This window comes from Xenopus tropicalis, chromosome 2 (genome assembly GCF_000004195.4).
Source record: "Xenopus tropicalis strain Nigerian chromosome 2, UCB_Xtro_10.0, whole genome shotgun sequence".
NCBI classification, from domain to species: domain Eukaryota; kingdom Metazoa; phylum Chordata; class Amphibia; order Anura; family Pipidae; genus Xenopus; species Xenopus tropicalis.
Window position 1 is genome coordinate 18722616 of NC_030678.2, and position 22944 is coordinate 18745559.

Consider the following 22944-nt stretch of genomic DNA (forward strand, 5'->3'; position numbering starts at 1 on the left):
CGATATCGGCAGCTATAGTAGGCCCGTTTATGGGGACCTTTAGATATAATTACCCCTTATTGGGGGCAGAACAATCCTATTGGGTTTATTTAATGGTTAAATGATTCCCTTTTCTCTGTAATAATAAAACAGAACCTTGTACTTGATCCCAACTAAGATATAATGGATCCTTTTTGCAGCCAAAACAATATTATTGGGCTTAATTTCTGTTTAAATAATTTTTTAGTAGACTTAAGGTATGGAGATCCAAATAATGGAAAGCTTCCTTATCCGAAAAACCCCATGTCCTGAGAATTCTGGTTAACAGGTCCCATACTTGTATTGAAATGGAGAGGCACGTAAACCTCTTTCTGTGGGGGTAGGGTAACAACTTTGAAGTTCAAGGAACCCTGCTGTGTATATTTGGGAAATTCCTTCTTCTATTTCCATCGAAGAGTACTTTATACAGTACTTCAGTTCCCTTTAACGCTGCGTGTTATTGCTCCCTGTAGATTCCCTGCTATTGCCTTGTTTTCAGTAGTAAGCAAACTTTCCCTGACAATGCCGCCAGTGCCATCTATAACCAAAATGAAAATTCTAGCAAGGAGATAATCCCTCCTGCAGGAGCTATCCACAGGCTCTCTGAAATGAACCTGATCCCTGGGATAAAAGTAGGCTTTATTAAATGCACAAGTTCGTGTAACAGCCTTCAATTGGATTACTTGGTCAATTCAGGCCTCGAGACCAACACACATTGTAGGATTTAAATGGGAAATATATCCTGTTAGTTGACTTTATTTTTATTAAATGCTCCGTTAAAGGGATGGACTACGTTCAAGCTGTGTAGAGAGCCATCTCAGTCCTTATTAATGAGTAGACGCTGCCATAATGGTTGCGTATTGGGGTGGGGGTGGTATCTTATCAATTAAAAATAGTTTTTTGTGTGGCCATAGTGTGTTTAAACATGGGAGTATAATTTTTTTACTCATCAAAAAAAGTAATCCTCAACACTTGTCCCTTTAAAGTTGAGTGGTCACATTATTCCTGTAACTTAGTTTATCATAGGATGATCATGATGATCCTTAAGATGAGCATACACAAGCAGATTAAAGGGGTAGTTCCCCTTCAGGCTACAAAAAGTATTGTTATTGTTACTTTTTACTACTTATCTTTTGATTTAGCCCTGCTTTATTCATATTTAGGTCTCTTTCACATCACTGCCTGGTTACTAGTTTAATTAGACCCTAGCAATCAGAAAGCTGTTTAAATTCCAAACTGGAGAGCTGAAATAATTCAAAAACCGCAAGTAATAAAAAAATGAATCACAAACATCAATAGGCAATAATAAAAAATGAAGACCAACTGCAAACCGTCTCAGTATAGCACTCTCTACATCAGGGATCCCCAACCTTTTCTACCCGTGAGCCACATTTAAGTGTAAAAAGACTTGGGGAGCAACATGACCATGAAACATGTTCCTGGGGGTGCCAAATAAGGACTGTTATTGGCTATTTGGTAGCCCTTTTGTGGACTGCCAGCCTATAGGAGACTCTGTTTGGCAGTTCACCTGGTTTTTATGCCTCCAAAACTTGCCCCCAAGCCAAGAATCAAGCCAAGAATTCAAAAATAAGCACCTGCTTTGAGGCCACTGGGAGCAACATCCAAAGGGTTGGAGAGCAACATGTTGCTCACGTGCCACTGGTTGGGGATCACTGCTCTACATCATACTTAAAGTAAACAACCCCTTTAAGATGCAGATTTGGCCTCTTCAGACCAAGCCATCAGCTAATCTGACCGTGTATGGTCTCTCTTCGCCCTCCTCTCTGACTGATATCTGACCAACAGTTATCCAGATAGCTATCGTGCAGGGTAAATCCTGTCAGGGCGAGGACTGCATCGCATTGTTGATCCAGACCTGATAGCTTTCATCTACCTTTGTGATGATCCAATCAGTGGCCCGAGGGCCAAACAAACAACTGGATCAGCCCAATATGTCCCAGCACATAGGTTTCCATATTGGGTATGGCCACCTTCGGAATATTACCCTTTAGAGCTGCTGCCTGTGCCAGATACTGACTCTCCTAGGCAGATAAAACCTGGAAAGGCACACTTCCTTGATCCTTATTATTGATGTCTACTTGATGTGCTAGTATTTGCTCTAGGTAGCATGTGTCCTATTCAGCAAAATAAATGGTTTCAGACTGGCAAGGTTAATTTTGATTGTTGCTGTTGTTCTCCCTAAAAACTGTACTAAATGCCCTAAAGTACAACAAGATGTCCTGCACTACTTTCATATTGTAAGGATTTTTTTTTTTTAAATCCTTCTTACTTATCTCACATGTATCGCCAGGGCAAGTCTAAGTTTTGCTCTCGAGTCCTAACCCGAAAGCAGATTGATTGTGAGTCTATGTAATTGTTGTTGTGGCTATTTTGTATTTCTTATCAGCTATCTGCTTTATTACAGCACACTTGAGACTGCGGCCTTGGTGGTAACCTTGTGTGGCCCAGTTGCTAGGGCCAGTGGTTATGAATAAACTATAGGATCCAGTATTGATCCAGAATGTATTCCTTTTCTACTAGAATATTTGTTTAACTCATTTTTTCTGTTCCAGGCATACTGGCGTTCCTGTGCCATGATACTTGGTTGCGTTTTGGAAAATGCTTTCAAAGAGGAGTATATGGTGAATCTGATAAGAGCCCCAGAGATACCAGGTAATGTATAGTCATTGTCCTCTTTATAGTAACTCATGAAAATAAGAGTTATGCCCTCTTGAGTGTAAAGACCACTATACATTGGCTAGTAATTTTGGTTGTTTAGACATGGCTGAACAACCTGAACATGTAAAATTTAGGTTGACATGGACGGTCCATTGAAATGGAAGTGGCACTGAAAAGTTGTGGCCAACAGTTGTATGCCAAATGTGGGGTTACTAGTGTTTTCCAGACGAAAATGTTTTATTGCTGCACCTGGTGGTTCTCTGGTCGGCCACTGATAGCAGGTTCTCTGGTGGGCCCTATATATCAGGTTGTCTGGTGGGCTCTTGATAGCAGGTTCTCTGGTGGGCCCTATATATCAGGTTGTCTGGTGGGCTCTTGATAGCAGGTTCTCTGGTGGGCCCTATATATCAGGTTCTTTGGTGGGCCCTATATATCAGGTTCTCTGCTGGGCCCTATACAGTGGTGTGAAAAACTATTTGCCCCCTTCCTGATTTGTTATTCTTTTGCATGTTTGTCACACAAAATGTTTCTGATCATCAAACACATTTAACTATTAGTCAAAGATAACACAAGTAAACACAAAATGCAATTTTTAAATGAGGGTTTTTATTATTTAGGGAGAAAAAAAATCCAAATCTACATGGCCCTGTGTGAAAAAGTAATTGCCCCCTGAACCTAATAACTGGTTGGGCCACCCTTAGCAGCAATAACTGCAATCAAGCGTTTGCGATAACTTGCAACGAGTCTTTTACAGCACTCTGGAGGATTTTTGGCCCACTCATCTTTGCAGAATTGTTGTAATTCAGCTTTATTTGAGGGTTTTCTAGCATGAACCTCCTTTTTAAGGTCATGCCACAACATCTCAATAGGATTCAGGTCAGGACTTTGACTAGGCCACTCCAAAGTCTTCATTTTGTTTTTCTTCAGCCATTCAGAGGTGGATTTGCTGGTGTGTTTTGGGTCATTGTCCTGCTGCAGCACCCAAGATCGCTTCAGCTTGAGTTGACGAACAGATGGCCGGACATTCTCCTTCAGGATTTTTTGGTAGACAGTAGAATTCATGGTTCCATCTATCACAGCAAGCCTTCCAGGTCCTGAAGCAGCAAAACAACCCCAGACCATCACACTACCACCACCATATTTTACTGTTGGTATGATGTTCTTTTTCTGAAATGCTGTGCTACTTTTACGCCAGATGTAATGGGACACGCACCTTCCAAAAAGTTCAACTTTTGTCTCGTCGGTCCACAAGGTATTTCCCCAAAAGTCTTGGCAATCATTGAGATGTTTTTTAGCAAAATTGAGACGAGCCATAATGTTCTTTTTGCTTAAAAGTGGTTTGCGCCTTGGAAATCTGCCATGCAGGCCGTTTTTGCCCAGTCTCTTTCTTATGGTGGAGTCGTGTACACTGACCTTAATTAAGGCAAGTGAGGCCTGCAGTTCTTTAGATGTTGTCCTGGGGTCTTATGTGGCCTCTCGGATGAGTTGTCTCTGCGCTCTTGGGGTAATTTTGGTCGGCCGGCCACTCCTGGGAAGGTTCACCACTGTTCCATGTTTTTGCCATTTGTGGATAATGGCTCTCACTGTGGTTCGCTGGAGTCCCAAAGCTGTAGAAATGGCTTTATAACCTTTACCAGACTGATAGATCTCAATTACTTTTGTTCTCATTTGTTCCTGAATTTCTTTGCACCTCAAAAGCTAGCATGATGTCTAGCTTTTGAGGTGCTTTTGGTCTACTTCTCTGTGTCAGGTAGCTCCTTTTTATGTGATTTCTTGATTGAAACAGGTGTGGCAGTAATCATGCCTGGGGGTGACTACAGAAATTGAACTCAGGTGTGATAAACCACAGTTAAGTTATTTTTTAACAAGGGGGGCAATCACTTTTTCACACAGGGCCATGTAGATTTGGAGGTTTTTTTTCTCCCTTAATAACGTAAACCTTAATTTAAAAACTGCATTTTGTGTTAATTATGTTATCTTTGACTAATAGTTAACGGTTTTTGATGATCAGAAACATTTTGTGTGACAAACATGCAAAAGAATAAGAAATCAGGAAGGGGGCAAATAGTTTTTCACACCACTGTATATCAGGTTCTCTGCTGGGCCCTATATATCAGGTTCTCTGCTGGGCCCTATATATCAGGTTCTCTGCTGGGCCCTATATATCAGGTTCTCTGCTGGGCCCTATATATCAGGTTCTCTGCTGGGCCCTATATATCAGGTTCTCTGCTGGGCCCTATATATCAGGTTCTCTGCTGGGCCCTATATATCAGGTTCTCTGCTGGGCCCTATATATCAGGTTCTCTGGTGGGCTCTTGATATCAGGTTCTCTGGTGGGCCCTATATATCAGGTTCTCTGCTGGGCCCTATATATCAGGTTCTCTGGCTGACTCTTGATAGCAGGTTCTCTGGCTGACTCTTGATAGCAGGTTCTCTGGCTGACTCTTGATAGCAGGTTCTCTGGCTGACTCTTGATAGCAGGTTCTCTGGCTGACTCTTGATAGCAGGTTCTCTGGTGGGCCCTTAAACAAAACATTAAGAAGATTGTGTTTAGCTGCTTGTGCAAAACCCTATATTTCTGTCTAATAGTTCTAGTACTGAAAATTCCGGAGAAAATTTGTGACTCCATTAAGAACATGCCTGGAAAGTGCCTATATACATACACTATTTATATATTAAGGGATCCTACATATCTATATATTTGTTTTTTTTATATGCTTGAGATGAGCTAGGATTTTTTTACTGGTATATATTTCTCAAATAATATAAAGGACCAATTAAGTCAGTTAGCCAAACCTTTACGAGAAACAATGAAACACTTCCTATGCAGTATGAATCTATACTAAAGCATCTCCGAAACTAATATTATGGCCAAACATTTATCACTGAGGTCAGTGACTGATCACTCTAGAGGCCTCTGCCCAGTGTGATAGCCTTACTGATGTCTGAACAAGGAGTGCAAGTCTAGGCAAGAGCAATTTAAGACATTGGCTTGCTGCTTGAAAAATGTTGGGGAGCAACACAAGCATTTACAAAGTTCCTAGGGGGTGGCCAGTTAGGGCTGTGATTGGTTATTTGGTAGCCCAATGTGGACTAGCAATCAACAGGAGGCTTTGTTTGGCAGTACACATGGTTGTAATGCAATTACAGCTTGCCTTAAAGCCAGGAATTAAAAAATAAGCACCTGCTTTGAGTCCACTGGCAACATCCAAGGGGTTGGTGAGCAACATGTTGAGTCAACTGGTTGGGGATCACTGGTTTAAGGAATAGCTCCAGTCTACTGCAGCAGTGTCCATTGACACCAAGCCATACCCCAAGAACCTCCAAAATTCCAACCATACTTCTGCAAGCCATGAAGTTTTTGGTCTTAGAAATCACACCGTTCTCTATAATTTAGGGGCAATAAATACGAAATTGAATCTACATTACCACAAACATGGATATTTTGTTGCTGTGTGCTAAAATTTACAGATATCCATGCTTCTGTGCTATTCTTGTCTCTGCTCTTCCATCCAGGAACTGAGTTTATTTTTGAAGAAACAACATCTGCAGCAAATGGGACCCAATCAATTCTTTTATGCAACAGAAAGTAATATGCCGATGTTAGATGGTCAGAACCAATTGATTATACATTTATGGTTCCAGTGATATCTAAAATAGACAGATGAGTCAGAACAAGAAAACTTCTAATCCTCCGAGGCTCCCATCGTGCAAACTGCTCCGTATCCCTATAATGAAAACAATAAACAGCATCTAATAAAGAATTGATGAAACCTCCGATGCAAAAGCAGAATTATGAAATAAAACGCCATGCATTTTTAATTAATGAAAGATTTACAGGCTTGGAAAGGGGTTTTGCCACATTGCCAGGCTCATCTGGCATCCTTCAGCTTCTCGTCTGGAAGGGAAATGAATGAACGCTGCATAGCGCTATGCAAAATGCTTCATAAATTAGGCTTTTTCTAATGACCGCAATGTCTTATTTCCCGTTCCTTAAAAATATTACCTTGGGCAGGAGCGCCGAGTAAAATCAACAGCCCTCGGTAATTCAAGGTTGTGTTCGCTCCGTGATTTCTTTTTCATCTGCACCCGGAGTCCAAGCTTTCAGAATAGTGAGATGTTTAAAAGGGAAATAGTCAATAACTCATTATGATGCCCAGAGAATCAGTTTTGGATTGCCAATAAATTAGGGCTTTGGGGATTTAAAAGTGATTAAAAGCCTTTCATTGTACGTTGTACAGTTGGTTTTGCAGTTGTTAATAAGGAAAAATATACCTGTTATTAACTGGGGACAGATTTTTTTTTTCTTTTAAAGAAAAACTACACCCCAGAATTAATGCTTACCCAACAGATAGGCCACTTAGTATAATATAAACTATTAGAGAATCTTACCAAACTGGAATATATACACTGTATATCAGTAAATATTGCTCTTTTACATCTTTTCCCTTGAGCCGCCATTTAGTGATGGTCTGTGTGCTCCCTCAGAGATCAGCTGACAGGAAATTCCTGTAACAGGAAGTAAAAGGCAGAACTCTGTCCATTCATTGGCTGATGAGGCCTAGCATGTATGTGTGCCCTTGGGGTTTGTTTGCACCGTGAATCCTATAATCCTAAGAGGCGGACCTTAGTACTGGGGGCTCCCTCCTGGTGCGGGTAGCCCAGCACTGGCGGGGGAGTTTAAAAAAAAACCCCAAAAAAACCCTAGTTTTTCCCAACTGCCTCTAGTGGGGGAAACAATATAGGGGTGATAGGTGCCCCTTAATCTTCCTATATGTTCTACGTGTCAGGCTTACTTTAAATGTATTTCTATCATGTTAGTTGCGCAAAATACACTTTACTTACACTATATAAATTGTTTAATTTTTTTTCCCCTTCAGTCTTGGAATTTACAATCAGAGCCAGAAGGCCGGCACCATATTAAGGCAAAGCTTTGTATCCCCCCAAAATCGTATGCATTTGCCATCTGGGGGATATCTATGAAGTGCTCAATGGAAAGTTAAAGTAATTGTAATTAAAAATCTGAGATGTCCATCATATATTGCCTGCCCCGCCTCTATGCCTCCAGCATAGAGGCGGGGCAGGCAGTATATGATTGACAGCTCAGATTTTTAAATACATTTATCACAGGTATGGATGATTTAATGAATTAAGGTTTTTATGTGTGGGTGACGGCTCCCCTTTAACTCCGCTACTAGCAAAATGGCAGCAACCATGGGGAACAGCAGATAACGGTGGCCTGGCAGTGCCACATTACCTTGCATTATATTCCAGAATCATCAACGTGTTCTTTCCACCACCCCCTCCAAGAGCTGCTGTTTTAGTCCAGTCCAAGAATAAAGCAATTTTATATTCAATTAGATTAATTGAGTGTGTTTAGTGGGTCAGTGATGCAGCAAACCCTCCCATACTATCTAGTAAATCTCACGCCATAAATTATGTTTGCGCTGTCCCGGATTTGTAGCTGTCCCCCGGGTGCTTTATTCTATAATAACTGTATTTCACTTTAATGGCGTTGTTTTCCTCAGTACTTAGGAAGATGAGCGCGGCGTTCTGGAAAGCACATGACAAAATGACTTACAGTATTTGACAGAAGTGTTTAACATGCATATGCTGCGAAAAGCCTTCGCTCCTCGTGGTCGTATTTCCAATGCACAAGCTGTAAATATTATTTTTTGAAGCTGGAAACTCTGCTGCTCAGAACCGTCTGCTAGGGGATGCTGGGAATAGTAGTTCCGCAACAGGCGCCTCACTGCAGGCCGGACATTGTGGCTTGAATGCATTTGATCAAACAAGCGCTTTTTGTACACAAATCATCAAAGGCTGCTAAATGACTCTTTGAAATACAAAATGCATCCATTTATCCTAGTAGGAAGCACTGTCCCTCAGGAGGGAAGAGCCAGAATGGCAGCACAGTTACCACACATGACCTGTAGGTGGCAGTGTGCCATTGCAAGCTGAAAATAAACCTGTTCCCTCACTGTTATCCTTTATTCTTATAACACTGACGTATTATGCAGCACAGTACTATGTGTAATTACTCATTCCCAGCCCTAGTGCCACTTCATGCTTCTAGTCATTATTATGAGAAGCCAGTATTGCCCAAATAGGGCCCTTGTCTGTATTGAACCCATGTGATCACAGCACTACAGTTGCCTGCATCTCTGCCCAAAGGCATATTATATGTAACATGCAGGTTGCATACAACTTTAAAGGGGTGGTGTAACTATACCCCAAACAATGTAGGTCTCTATAAAAATATATTGCATAAACAGCTCACATGTAAAACCCTGCTTCATCTAAATAAACCATTTTCATAAAAATATACTTTTTTAGTAGTATGTGCTATTGGGTAATCCTAAATAGCAAACTGCCATTTTAAGTATTAAAGTGATACTGACACGAAAAAAATAACTTTTCAAATTATGAATCTACATAAAAACCTACCTATAGGTCATGTTGATCTTTTTTCACTGTTAGGGCTGGTTTTGTATGTAATTGTTGCTTGAAGTTCCTAAACCTGACTGTTTTGCCAACCTGACTGTCCCTTCTCAGCCTGTCAGTTATAGCTTCTAATGCTAACAGCCTACTGCTGCACAAATATGGCCGCCTCCTTATAGGGGAACATGGGGGATCAGATAGGGAATGGAAAAGCATCAGTAAATACTTTTTTGGCAAAATTATAAAGCTCATGCAAAGACAATGTTATGATAGATGTAAAAAAGGTTTCATTTCTAGTGTCAGTATCTCTTTAAGGGCTGCCCCCTGGGATCATAGGATTCACTGTGCACACAAACAAGCCAAGGCACACATACATGCTAGGCTCCATCAGCCAATGAATGGGCAGAGTTCTGTCTTTTGCTCCCACACTACTTCCTGTTACAGTTAGAGCTGCATTATTTCCTGTCAGCTGATCTCTGAGGGAGCACACAGCCCATCACTAAATGGCGGTTCAAGGGAAAGGATGTAAAAGGGCAATATTTACTGATATATATATATATTCCAGTATGGCAAGATTCTTTAATAGGTCACGTAACATAATATGGTTGCTAAGGTAAACAAGACCCTAGCCACCCAGATAGCTGCTGAACTTCCAAACTGGAGAAGTGGAAAGAGATGGGGTGGGTGCAGATATATTTTTCGTGGTATAATTACCCCAGTGCCCTTTAGTCTCAGATATTATGTTAATGCACAGTGTAAGAGTATTGGGTATTGCAGGCTAACGCTATTTATTGTTTTATACCATGCAGTGATCTCAGGAGCGTTCTGCTATGATGTAGTACTGGACAGCAGGCTGGATGACTGGCGCCCAACAGAGGTATTGTATTTTATGATGTGGGACAAGCTGAAACCAAGGGGTTACTACATGGAAATGTTTGAGACTGCGCAAAAATTAACAAAATGGCTGCTAAGTGTAACGACCCTGTAGTTTGGCTTTTGGCTGAACAACTAGGTTGTTGGAGGCTCAGGCTGATTCCCCTATACACTGACCACCTATCTGCACCAGAGATGCACCAAATCCACTATTAGGATCGGGCTGAACCCCCAAAAGATTTGGCTGAATACCGAAACGAATCAGAATTTGCATATGCAAGTTAGGATAAGGAAGGCATGCGGTGGAAAATTTTTAACTTCCATTTTTATGTGACAAAAAAAAAAAAAAATCACAATATTTGTTCCGGCCAGAGGCGTGCATTTGGCCAAAGCTGAATCCTGCTGAAAAAGGCCACATCTTGGCCGAATCCCGAACACAATCCTGGATTGTTCTCAGTATTGTCTATGGCAGGGTATTTTCTGGCGTTAGCTCTGTGGCTTTAACAGTAAGTGTGCAGTTACAGGCAGGCTTCCTAGATATCCTTAGTAAGCTCGCAAATCGGCTAATTGAGCCATGTTGCAGTCATATGAGTAAAGTTGCCCTGAATGTTTGCTGTGCTTTTGACTGTCCTCTTGGCTGCAACAAAAACAGAAATGGGCTTGATGCTGTAGTTTCCGAAACCGCAGTTTATTATAAGGCTTGTTCAGCTGAGGGCCATAATGGGTAAAATATACTATTCTATGTGCAATATTACTATTATAAACTACTAAGGGAGTGTACTCTATGGTTACGAGGTAAGGGTGCAGGGGGGTAATGGCGAAGACACATGGGACACATTAGTCAACTTTTAAAAAAGTTGCGGCTACTAATTGTCGCGTGTTTCTTTGCCCTAAAGCCTGGCTCACTATGGGTATCCCTGAGTTGGGTGGTAGGGCTGGCTTCATAACTCAACCAATCTGGAGCCAAATGGATCAGAAACATGGAAGAATGCAGAGCTTGCATCTTGCAGATATGCCATGCACTGCCTCCTTCGGGAAGCCTTTTCCCGGACTGCTACCCACTGTGGGATAAAATGGCCTTGTATCTATTGTACTGGGCCAGTAAGGGGTGGGACGGAAGCTGAGGCCTTTAAATGCACTTCCTAAGTGGATAAAGGGGTGCTTCAGAGTGAATATTCAAACCAAAACATTGCTTTACTACAGACAATCAACCATCCTCCCTTTCATATTTCCCTGAAATCTACTAACGGAAAAGCTGCTGCTGCGTTCCCTTTCCGCAAGTAAATATGGGCAAGGCCAGAACAACCCAAACCTTTTTACAGGCTACAGTTGGCACAAGTCCCGTTTGTGGCCTTTATCCATGCCCCAAGCAATGCAAGTATGTGACCAGGTCACTCCATGACTAATATGTCTGCAATAGCAGTGTTACGGATTGTTAGTGGATGAGCCCCATTGTGTGTGTTGAATAAAGATGTTCTCCCTTCCTCCCTGCAAAGGACGCTGCTCACATTGTTCTCTCTGTATTTTCTGTAAAGGAGAATCTCCGATCCCTCACTAGGGAAGCGCACAGCCTTATTCACAAGGACCTGCCGTTCGAGTCTTTGGAAGTAGAAGAGAAAGTTGCCAAGGAAATATTTCAGCACAGTCCGTAAGTTTTAACTTTTGTTTTCGCTACCTACTCATTGGTTTGTAGGGGGAATTAGGTCTGGGTTGAATTTGAGTTGGAGTTGGCTGCAGGGCAACCTTGGGGCTGCTAAGACTTTGCTCAGCTGTGCCTAGAGTATTCTGTAGTATCAGATTGTGTTCTGTGCCAATCCACTGCCAGGTCCCCCTGACTCAAGCTGCAGGCATATTTCTAGGTAGGGGTTGCACAGGAACACTTAAATAAATCTTCCTTAACTTTAATTGTTCTATGTTCCCATCAATATATTTGTTGATGACTCTTAATTATCCATAGAATATTTACCTGCCTAACATAAACCAGTTCTAAGAATAACTCACATTAGTACTGCAGGCCTAAGGGCTCATTTACAACCACAAGCACAGTTGTGCACAAATTTCCCTGAAGGCACTTGCGTCAAAATGTGCTCCTTGCACTTCCATGTTGTTGCGCTCACAGCAGCTGTCTGCCTGATCCAAACTGAGCATTGCGGCCAAAGAACAACTCTGGAACTTAACTACAGCCACAGGCAGTAGCTGCAGGGTTCCCTCAGCTCCCTTTGTCAATGGGCACAGCACAGCTTCTAAAGAATTGGGTTCCCACATAACTTGAGGGGCCTGGATAAGTTAGCATAGCAGAATATCCAAGGCTATTGTGATACTAATATCTACAGTTAGTATTAGTGGTTGTATATATAGTTTATGTATGTGAGTGTATAGATTAGTAAGTATAGGTTGTGTGTTCTGGGTTTACTTGGAAGGGTTGAACTTGATGGACTCTGGTCTTTTTTCAACCCTATGTAACTATGTAACTAGCATGCCGAACACCAGAAGTGACACCAACCGGACTTTGGAAATATTGGTGATTGTTCTCAAAATCACACTTTGCTTGCTGCACTGGGATCGTAAATGATCCCACCAGTCTTTCGGTCTTATATATTTCATTGTATATTCCATACCATTCTTAGTTTTAGTTTTGGCCACTAGGAGGAGCTCTCTCCTATCTCTTAATTTTGAGAGCAATTGTATAGTTTTTAAAATGAGATCTACTGTTCTTTAGAGAGTCTCCTTATGAAATATGAGGTGGAGTCACTGACTCTGATCCTTTTATAATGATAGATTTCAGCTATAATATGTCCATCGTATGTCTGGTTTGTATTGTGTGGCTCTGCCAATGCTGTAAAGGTAATATATACAACCTTTTTTTCAGCAGAACCATGTCCAATTGCTCGCTTGAGCAACTGTGTGTGTGTTTAATGCATCAGCCAAAAGTTCATCACCACCTTGCACTGAAATTGTGGGATGAAAATGCTGCATTGAGGGTAAAAAAACTTGGCAACCTGTGCTCAAAATTTCATTTTGCACACAGCATCTGTGGTTGTAAATATATAAAAAAGTTTGCATCAGAAATTCATTCCTTGGATTTAAACCTAATAGCACTTACCATAGTGCCCTTAAAGTTGTTGTTCACCTTAAAATGAACTTTAAGTATGCTGTAGAGAAGGCTATTCTGAGACAGTTTGCATTTGGTCTTTATTTTTTGGTCTATTTTTTAATTATTTGAGGTTTTTGAATCCAGATTGGAATTTCAGCAGCTTTGTGGTTGCTAGGGCCCAAGTTAACCTAGTAACCAGGCAGTGGCTTGTAAAAGGAACAGGAATACAGAAGGCCCTACATAGAAAGACTAGTAATATAAAATATCAATAAAGTTGTAGCCTCACAGAGCAATAGTTTTTGGCTGCTGGGGTCAGTGACCCCCATTTGAAAGCTAACAAGAGAAGAAGAAAAACAATGAAAAATAAAAAAAAAAGACCAATTGCAAAGTTACTAAGAATAGGCCATGCAGTGATGTAAATACAGGTATAGGACCCGTTATCCAGAATGCTCGGGACCAAGGGTATTCCGGATAAGGGGTCTTTCCGTAATTTGGATCTCCATACCTCTACTAAAAAATTAATAAAACATTATTTAAACCCAAAAGGATTGTTTTGGCTGTTTTATTATTACAGAGAAAAGGGAATCATTTAACCATTAAATAAACCCAATAGGGCTGTTCTGCCCCCAATAAGGGGTAATTATATCTTAGTTGGGATCAAGTACAGGTACTGTTTTATTATTACAGAGAAAGGGGATCATTTAACCATTAAATAAACCCAATAGGGCTGTTCTGCCCCCAATAAGGGGTAATTATATCTTAGTTGGGATCAAGTACAGGTACTGTTTTATTATTACAGAGAAAAGGAATCATTTAACCATTAAATAAACCCAATAGGGCTGTTCTGCCCCCAATAAGGGGTAATTATATCTTAGTTGGGATCAAGTACAGGTACTGTTTTATTATTACAGAGAAAAGGGAATCATTTAACCATTAAATAAACCCAATAGGGCTGTTCTGCCCCCAATAAGGGGTAATTATATCTTAGTTGGGATCAAGTACAGGTACTGTTTTATTATTACAGAGAAAAGGGAATCATTTAACCATTAAATAAACCCAATAGGGCTGTTCTGCCCCAATAAGGGGTAATTATATCTTAGTTGGGATCAAGTACAGGTACTGTTTTATTATTACAGAGAAAAGGGAATCATTTAACCATTAAATAAACCCAATAGGGCTGTTCTGCCCCCAATAAGGGGTAATTATATCTTAGTTGGGATCAAGTACAGGTACTGTTTTATTATTACAGAGAAAAGGGAATCATTTAACCATTAAATAAACCCAACAGGGCTGTTCTGCCCCCAATAAGGGGTAATTATATCTTAGTTGGGATCAAGTACAGGTACTGTTTTATTATTACAGAGAAAAAGGAAATCAGTTTTAAAATTCTGAATTATTTGATTAAAATGGAGTTTATGGGAGACGGGCTTTCCATAATTCGGAGCTTTCTGGATAACGGGTTTCTGGATAAGGGATCCCATACCTGTACTGGGTTTTGGTTATAACTTCTGAACACTGGTATGAATGCTGTATCCTGCTGTTGTCTCATGATTAATATGTGCTTGCCGGTTGCTAGGGTCAACGACCCCTCAGCCAGATAGCATTTTACATTTCCAGCCGGAGATAGAAAGAAATCAGTTGCATCAAGCCTCAGTTGTCTTATTTATTTGGTTTCTCCCTATTCACTGTTGCTGGGTGCAGACTACTTTTTGTATGAGATTGAAAAAGAAAGAGTTGATTTTCTCGCAAGCACTCTATAGCAAAAACCAACATAAATGAACACAACATGTATTTCTTTCCACATGAAATATTTATCCCTGTTCTGACTTTCCCTGCAACCCTGTTCTGCTCTCTGTCTGCTTCAATTCAGCACAAGTGGTCGGAATGAAAACTCTGGCGGCTCCTCAGCCCTCATAGCCGAGCGGCGGCGCAAATTTACCATAGCATTCCCCGGCACGCTCCAGCGTACGCATCTTCCCCCCCCCCCCATATTCCTAGCTGCAGATGGTTTCTAATTTGTGTTATCAGCCATTCTGAATGATTAGCCGTAATGGAAATATTCATGAATAGAACCAACCGATTTGCACCTAAACTACAAATTACTGCTAATGTTTCCACGATCTATAAGATTGGATTTTGCAAGGCTTCGGAATTAATCCTTAATCGGTTCCGGAGTTTAGGATATTGGAAACGGTTGTATTACTGCAACAAGTGTATCCGCTGTTTGGAAACATTAACTTGCTGCATGGGTGGAGAGGAAGCAAACTTAGGCTTTTATTCCGGATGGTAATGGGCAAGTTCTTCAATGGAGCATTTGTTTAAAGGGGTACTTTAATTAAAGTCTAGCATCCCATAGACAGTACTGTTGTAGGACAATTTGCAATCCTTTTTTTTGTTAATTTTTGGATATCTGAATGATCTTTTTTTCCCCGCAACTATCAAACTTGAAATTTTAAGTAAACCCTCAAGACAAATTAGTACTTTTGCAAAAAAAAAAAAAAAAAAAATATATATATATATTTTTTGTAGTTTTTAAGATATTAGTGTTGACACTGCCAATATAATACATTTGGAACAACAGCGCCACCTGCTGTTCATATACCCTAACTGGCCATACACTGCTCACCAAACTTTCCCCTGACATGCCCACCTTAGGTAGGCAGTATTGTTCTAATGCAGTTGTTTGGCTCTTGGGTCACATGTTGGCATTAGAATGAGGGGAATATGAGCCGTAGAGTGAGGCTGAATGAGCTGATGCGGTCCTCAATCCAATGGGGGTAAATCAACTCTTCCTGATCGACATCTGCCTGGTTTTCGACTGGTTGGGTAAAGGTGGCCATACACACTAAGAACTGCTTTCTTGGCAAGGTCGCCAAGTGAGCAGTTCTTGTTACGATATCCCCACCTACGGGTGGGTGATATTGGGCTAATTTGGTCCAGGGCCAAACGATAGAATTAGAGCGGCGGGTATAGGCCTCATCAGGCCAGATGTCAGGCAGGTCCGTCGTTCGTGCCCATACAAGGGCAGATAGGCTGCAGAATCGGTCTAAAGGACCAATATCAGCAACTAGTATCCCCCTATGTATGGGCACCTTAAAGAATAAGTAAACCTTTTTAGAACTTCAGTTAGAAGTTAATCGTTTTTCTTTGCTTCCTTGTGCAGGGTGAAGCCCCGCCCCTGCTTCCTGTTCAGGTCTCATAAAAAAAAAAACCCTGCTAATACACAGACTGGCTCCTGCTGCCTCCAGGCATGCCCAGAAGGCTCTCCAGGTCAACTACAGGTAGTCAAATTGAATAGAGAATTGAACAGGAAGTGGGGCGGTGTTTCACTTTGCACAAGGAAGCAAAGAAAAACGATCAACTTCTAACGGAGGAACCAGGTCAGAGAGAATGCTGGGACAAAGGTAGGTAATTCTGGAGGTTGTTTAGAGTAATTTTACTGATAGAAAAAAAAGGTTTACTTATTCTTTAAGCCTGTCGGAGGTTAATAAGCTGCAAAAGCAGCCTGACTAAATCTGCCTGTGTATGGCCACCTTTGGAAAAGGAACACCTTGTTGTATTGCATAGAAATGACCATATCAGGTGATCTTTGCTAAGCAGAGCAATATCTCAAGGTCACAAACCAGCAGGTGGCGCTGTTGTTTTCAGTTAGCAGTGTAGAAACCACTAATATCTTTATGACTAGAAAAAAAGTCTAGTTATATATACAGTATATATGTATAGTTTTGTTTGTATTTTATTGACGACGTGTGTTTTTTTCTTTGTAGTTACAAACTGATCATGGCTGAAGAAAAAGCATCTCAGAACCCCCAGGGACTGGTGACTGTGCACAGGTCGGTATTTTCCCTTGGCATCGGCGGTGTCAGGACGTTATGAGGGGAGAGCACACACATTGCCAGTGCAGCTTAACTGCATGATTATCCCTTTGATTTTTTTTTTTATCTTAAAAGAAAACTATACCCCCAGAATGAGTACATAGCCAATAGTTTATATTATGTTAAGTGACCTTGTTTGTGTGCACTGAGAATCCCATGATCCCAAGGGGCGGCCCTTAATTCTTAAAATGGCAATTTTCTATTTAGGATTACCCAATAGCACATACTACTAAAAAAGTATATTTTTCTGAAAATGGTTTATTTAGATGAAGCAGGATTTTACATGTTTATGCAATATATGTTTATAGAGACCTACATTGTTTGGGGGGGTATAGTTTTCCATGGGGAAAAGCCCTGCAACCCAATGTTTGGGTATAACCCTTTGTTTGTCAAACCCAGCACCATTTATCTAAATGATGGAAAAAAATACAGTTGAACTGTTTCATAAAAACCATTAGATGAATATCTGTGTGACGTGTTCATGATGCTCTTTAGATTTGGTGATTTTGTGGACCTCACTGAAGGACCTCACATTCCAAGGACAAGTTTTTGTCAGCAGTATGAGGTGACAGCAGGCCATTCCCTGGCAAACATCCCATCTGAACATGTGCGCAGGTTCCAAGGGCTGTCTTTGCCATGGCATTTGAAGGTAAGCTACTTTCCCACAGCCCCAGTCCCTTCCCAGAGGCTATTATCCCCCCACTGCTACTATAGGCACCATCTCTCCCTACTATACCTGCTATCCCACAGCCACAGTCCCTTCCCAGAGGCTATTATCCCCCCACTGCTACTATAGGCACCATCTCTCCCTACTATACCTGCTATCCCACAGCCACAGTCCCTTCCCAAAGGCTATTATCCCCCCACTGCTACTATAGGCACCATCTCTCCCTACTATACCTGCTATCCCACAGCCGCAGTCCCTTCCCAGAGGCTATTATCCCCCCACTGCTACTATAGGCACCATATCTCCCTACTATACCTGCTATCCCACAGCCCCAGTCCCTTCCCAGAGGCTATTATCCCCCCACTGCTACTATAGGCACCATCTCTCCCTACTATACCTGCTATCCCACAGCCCCAGTCCCTTCCCAGAGGCTATTATCCCCCCACTGCTACTATAGGCGCCATCTCTCCCTACTATACCTGCTATCCCACAGCCCCAGTCCCTTCCCAGAGGCTATTATCCCACTGCTACTATAGGCACCATCTCTCCCTACTATACCTGCTATCCCACAGCCCCAGTCCCTTCCCAGAGGCTATTATCCCACTGCTACTATAGGCACCATATCTCCCTACTATACCTGCTATCCCACAGCCCCAGTCCCTTCCCAGAGGCTATTATCCCCCCACTGCTACTATAGGCACCATCTCTCCCTACTATACCTGCTATCCCACAGCCCCAGTCCCTTCCCAGAGGCTATTATCCCCCCACTGCTACTATAGGCGCCATCTCTCCCTACTATACCTGCTATCCCACAGCCCCAGTCCCTTCCCAGAGGCTATTATCCCACTGCTACTATAGGCACCATCTCTCCCTACTATACCTGCTATCCCACAGCCCCAGTCCCTTCCCAGAGGCTATTATCCCACTGCTACTATAGGCACCATCTCTCCCTACTATACCTGCTATCCCACAGCCCCAGTCCCTTCCCAGAGGCTATTATCCCACTGCTACTATAGGCACCATCTCTCCCTACTATACCTGCTATCCCACAGCCCCAGTCCCTTCCCAGAGGCTATTATCCCCACTGCTACTATAGGCACCATCTCTCCCTACTATACCTGCTATCCCACAGCCCCAGTCCCTTCCCAGAGGCTATTATCCCACTGCTACTATAGGCACCATCTCTCCCTACTATACCTGCTATCCCACAGCCCCAGTCCCTTCCCAGAGGCTATTATCCCACTGCTACTATAGGTACCATCTCTCCCTACTATACCTGCTATCCCACAGCCCCAGTCCCTTCCCAGAGTCTATTATCCCCACTGCTACTATAGGCACCATCTCTCCCTACTATACCTGCTATCCCACAGCCCCAGTCCCTTCCCAGAGGCTATTATCCCCATTGATACCATAAGCACAATCTCTCCCTACATCACAAGTTTTCCATTAAAATATGTTTTGCCTACCAGAGGCTGCCATTGCTCTGCATCCTATTTTGTCTGCAAGCGCCATAAATAAACAGATTTATCATTCCAAGATACTTAATTCCCATGTTGGCAAAAAAAGAGAAAAATTGCATATGTAGGTTTATAAAATGCCAGGTGCAAGTCAACATATGTGACTGTACTTTTGATAATAATGGAATAAAGAAAAAAACCCTGCTTAATATTTACAGGGCTAACTGAATTTAGCAAACAGGAAGGACATTTAAAACCTTCATTGAACTGTTTAATACCCAGTTGGTTGCATTGATTTTTGTGTGGCACCTTCAAGTGGTGCTATTTAAGATAATGAAAGTCGGGTTTCTACAAATAGCTGTTATCTGCTTTGTGTTGCGTCCGGTGTAATTACAAAGCCCCATTGTTTACATACATTTGAGATATTCCCAGGTGACTGTACACTGAATAAGTAAGCGCTGTGTTCTACCCCACTGCAACCAAATGCTTTTATATAGGATTCTACAATGGCGGAACTATTACATTCTCAGAAGTGGCGATTTTTCTCCCTTGCAACACCCCCTGGGTAATTCTACGTCGGAATCCAGCAAGCTAACGTTTTGTCTTTGCAACAGAGAATTGCAGTGTAAAATTGTGTTAACGCTTTGTCAGACACAAAAGATCTAAGTACAACATGTAGTTACCAATATTCACGAGGATAGTAAATGCACTGGCAGGTTGGTTAAAGGGAACTTCACCCAATCAAAACTTAAGCTTTTTGAAAAGTAAACATAATTTCAAACCATATACATGCCATATACATCAGGTAAAAAATATGCAGCCTTTTTTGATTTTTAATATAATAATATGGTTTGCAACAGTTCCCTAAACCCGGCCCCCTCTTCCCCTGCTGATCTGGCTGACTACTTTGGGACTACAACAGTAGTCGAGAAATTGTTACAATTTATCAGTACATCAGTGTTTTAGTCCCTCCTCCTCTGCCAGGACTTTAAATGAGGCAGAAAGAGAAGAACTGTTTTGCAGCTGGATTTCAGCATATAAAAATGGTATTTATTCATACTTTTTGAAGGAACAGATTACAGTTATAAGTTTATTAGGGGTTTCTGTGTTGTGTGGTGCTCTTTAATAAAAGCTGCATTCAGAGCGGCGTGGCTGCGCTCAGAGCTCGTATTTTCCCATATATTCAATTTGAAAAGCTTGCACCAGTCCGTCTTTTGACAATGGGGAACCCTGGAGCTACCAATACCCTTGAAGGGTTCCCACAACAACCCGCATCTGTTGGTGCAAAAAACTTGTGCCTAAAGAATTGGCAAAGTGATGCCGTTGTGATATATTGGACACAATACATAATGGCCATGTGAATTTTGGGTAAAAAAAAAAAAAAAGAACATAGCCATTGCATCCAAAAGCATGCTTGGCAGGTTGTAAATGACCCCTAATATCTGTGCTCTATATCATTGTGTATAGCTGAATGTCTTTCTTATTTCCTGTGCCATTATTTATACCAATAACTTGTCTCCTCGGAATGGTACCTGATTTTCATGCCCTACTATACATTGGCAAGTAAACCATGATGCTTGTTTAACTATAAAGTGTTTCCTGCAGGCTCATCACACTGTCTGGAACAGGTTGCGGACGAGATCACAGAGACTGGTAAGATTCTCTATGTTACTGGTTATGCATGGAACATAAGTATACATATATACCTACATTTGCACTACCATTTTTAAAAACAGACATTCTAGGGGTTCATAACTGTGCAACCTTATTGGCCAGCAGTGGCTTAACTACCTATCATCAGAGCAGGGGGGTAAAGTAGAGGCCAGAAAGCACCTGTATCTCCCTCCCACCCTCTCTGCAATCTGCACCCATGCTAATCACTACTTATTGCTTCTGGGCCAATAATGGCCGGCTTTAGTTGAAAATCCATACACATGGTTGGTGGTAGTTAAAGGACATGTAAACCCCACACACAAAAAATTTAATTAGTGAACAGCCTCTTTGAAGTCTTTAAATAGCTGCCACTCTGGATGTAAAGCTGAAGCATCCCCTTAATCACTTTGATTTCTCCTACTGTAACCCACTCGGCCCCTCCCTCAGTAATTTACTTCGGCTGTTGGCTCCTGGGCATGCTCAGTTCATTCCAGCTCAGCTTACTGAACACACCTTCCAGTCTAGCAGCCAATGAAGACATGGCACTTCTGGTTCCCAAACTCCGCTCTAGCTGTCTGCTATTATTATTCTCCTAACCTCCTCTTCTGAGCTCAGCTTAACCATTACAGTGCTCAATCCAAGCAGGACTTTTTATCAAAGTGAATTCTGCCTGTGCAAGCCTGCATTCTTCATAAAATGTACGTTAAACAGGGGTCTTTGTGCATACTATACTATAGTATATACATTATAGTGGTGCCCTTAGGAATCCAAGTGGCCCATAGATTTGGAACATACTTGCGACAAATGGTTTGTGCTGTACATTCCATCCATACATCCTTACATGGGAATGAAAGTTATTGTAAGGCTTAAAATGCCCAAGATATAAGGCTAAAAACATCAAAGGCGACTCCTTTCTCTGTGGGCACGATCAAGAAGCCGTGGGTGATTTTTCCGAGCACCGTGTTTGTGCTAGCTACACGCAGGGACCAGCTGGAGTTCCACAACTTTTATATTTCTTGAAATAACTTCCAGCTCTTCTTCTGTAGAACTTTGCTTCCCTTTAGTGTTTGTCTTGATTTGGGGGGGGAGATGGTGCCGAGAGAACACAGAAGAGCAATAAACTTATATATTTGTCTATAAGAGAAGCAGTTCCAGTGAAATGAGGATACGTGATGATAGAAGTTATGAATAAATGATTAACATTGAGCTGCACTCGTTACAAACAACATAATGAGCTGGGAACCTTCTCCCTGGATGTCTCACTTTTGCACTCTTTAAAATAATTTCGAAGCTAATGTGACTCAAGTAAAATTAGATCACAAGAACAGAAGACATGCCCATAACTTCAGCCCTGAGGTTTTGATTACTGTGGACTAGGTACGGGCGGGTTGGCCCAAACCTCGCGGAATTCCCTGGTCATGCAGGCACAGGCCGACAACCACACTGGTGGCGGGTTTAATTGGTCTTCCTTCTGGTGATGTATAACCTAGACCCCCAGTGGAGTCACCATGTGTTTTCCACCCCGCTCTAGTGACATGTCTGCAAATACTCCTACCTCTAAAATCACTAAAGGTGGGTGTTGGGCTTGGGTATAAATAGTGCAGCCAAATTTCACCTTCAGTTGGGTGCAGGTTGAGTTATTGTGGGTAAAGGTGGCCATACACGGCAGGTTGCAGCTGCCGATTTAGACCGATTTGGCAGCTTATCTGTATGGGAACCCCAAGCGGGCCTACCCAACCGAGCTCTGGCCTAAAATTTATTTTCTCGGTGTATTGGGGACCCCCGTAGGTGGCCCCATACTACTAAGTGAGGCCCTCACCCTGGGATACTTCAACTGGTCACCTTGGACCCCTGTGTGGTGGTCCAATGAAATAAAAAAATGCCCCTGGAACGTAAGGACATACCCTTGATCTGATTCTTTCATGACCTGCAATTCACACTTTTCCATTTTGGGCCCTACAGGGCCCCTGACTCCGATACATCCTGTACCCCCGAGACAGCCCTGTTCATGTGTAGCACTTTATTCTCTCAATACATTATAAAGTCATAACAAAATGGGCATAGTCACCCCATATTGTTACATAGTTTGGGTGCTTGATGTGGCAACCCTTGCCCACAAAGCCTCAGTGGTCCCATATGCTGCACGGCACTGGGCAAGTTTACATTTGGATTTTTCAAGTCCCACAT

The 22944-nt window shown here is 42.0% G+C and overlaps 1 protein-coding gene across 1 annotated transcript in view; it reads left to right on the forward strand.

Moving 5' to 3' along the window:
* mrpl39 (mitochondrial ribosomal protein L39) overlaps nucleotides 1-22944 on the forward strand; it is a 53794-nt gene that overhangs the window by 30074 nt on the left and 776 nt on the right. Inside the window, 6 exon segments of the mRNA NM_001011362.1 lie at nucleotides 2592-2691; nucleotides 9948-10015; nucleotides 11547-11659; nucleotides 16873-16938; nucleotides 17476-17629; nucleotides 20710-20757. Coding sequence (NP_001011362.1) covers nucleotides 2592-2691; nucleotides 9948-10015; nucleotides 11547-11659; nucleotides 16873-16938; nucleotides 17476-17629; nucleotides 20710-20757 — 549 coding nt within the window.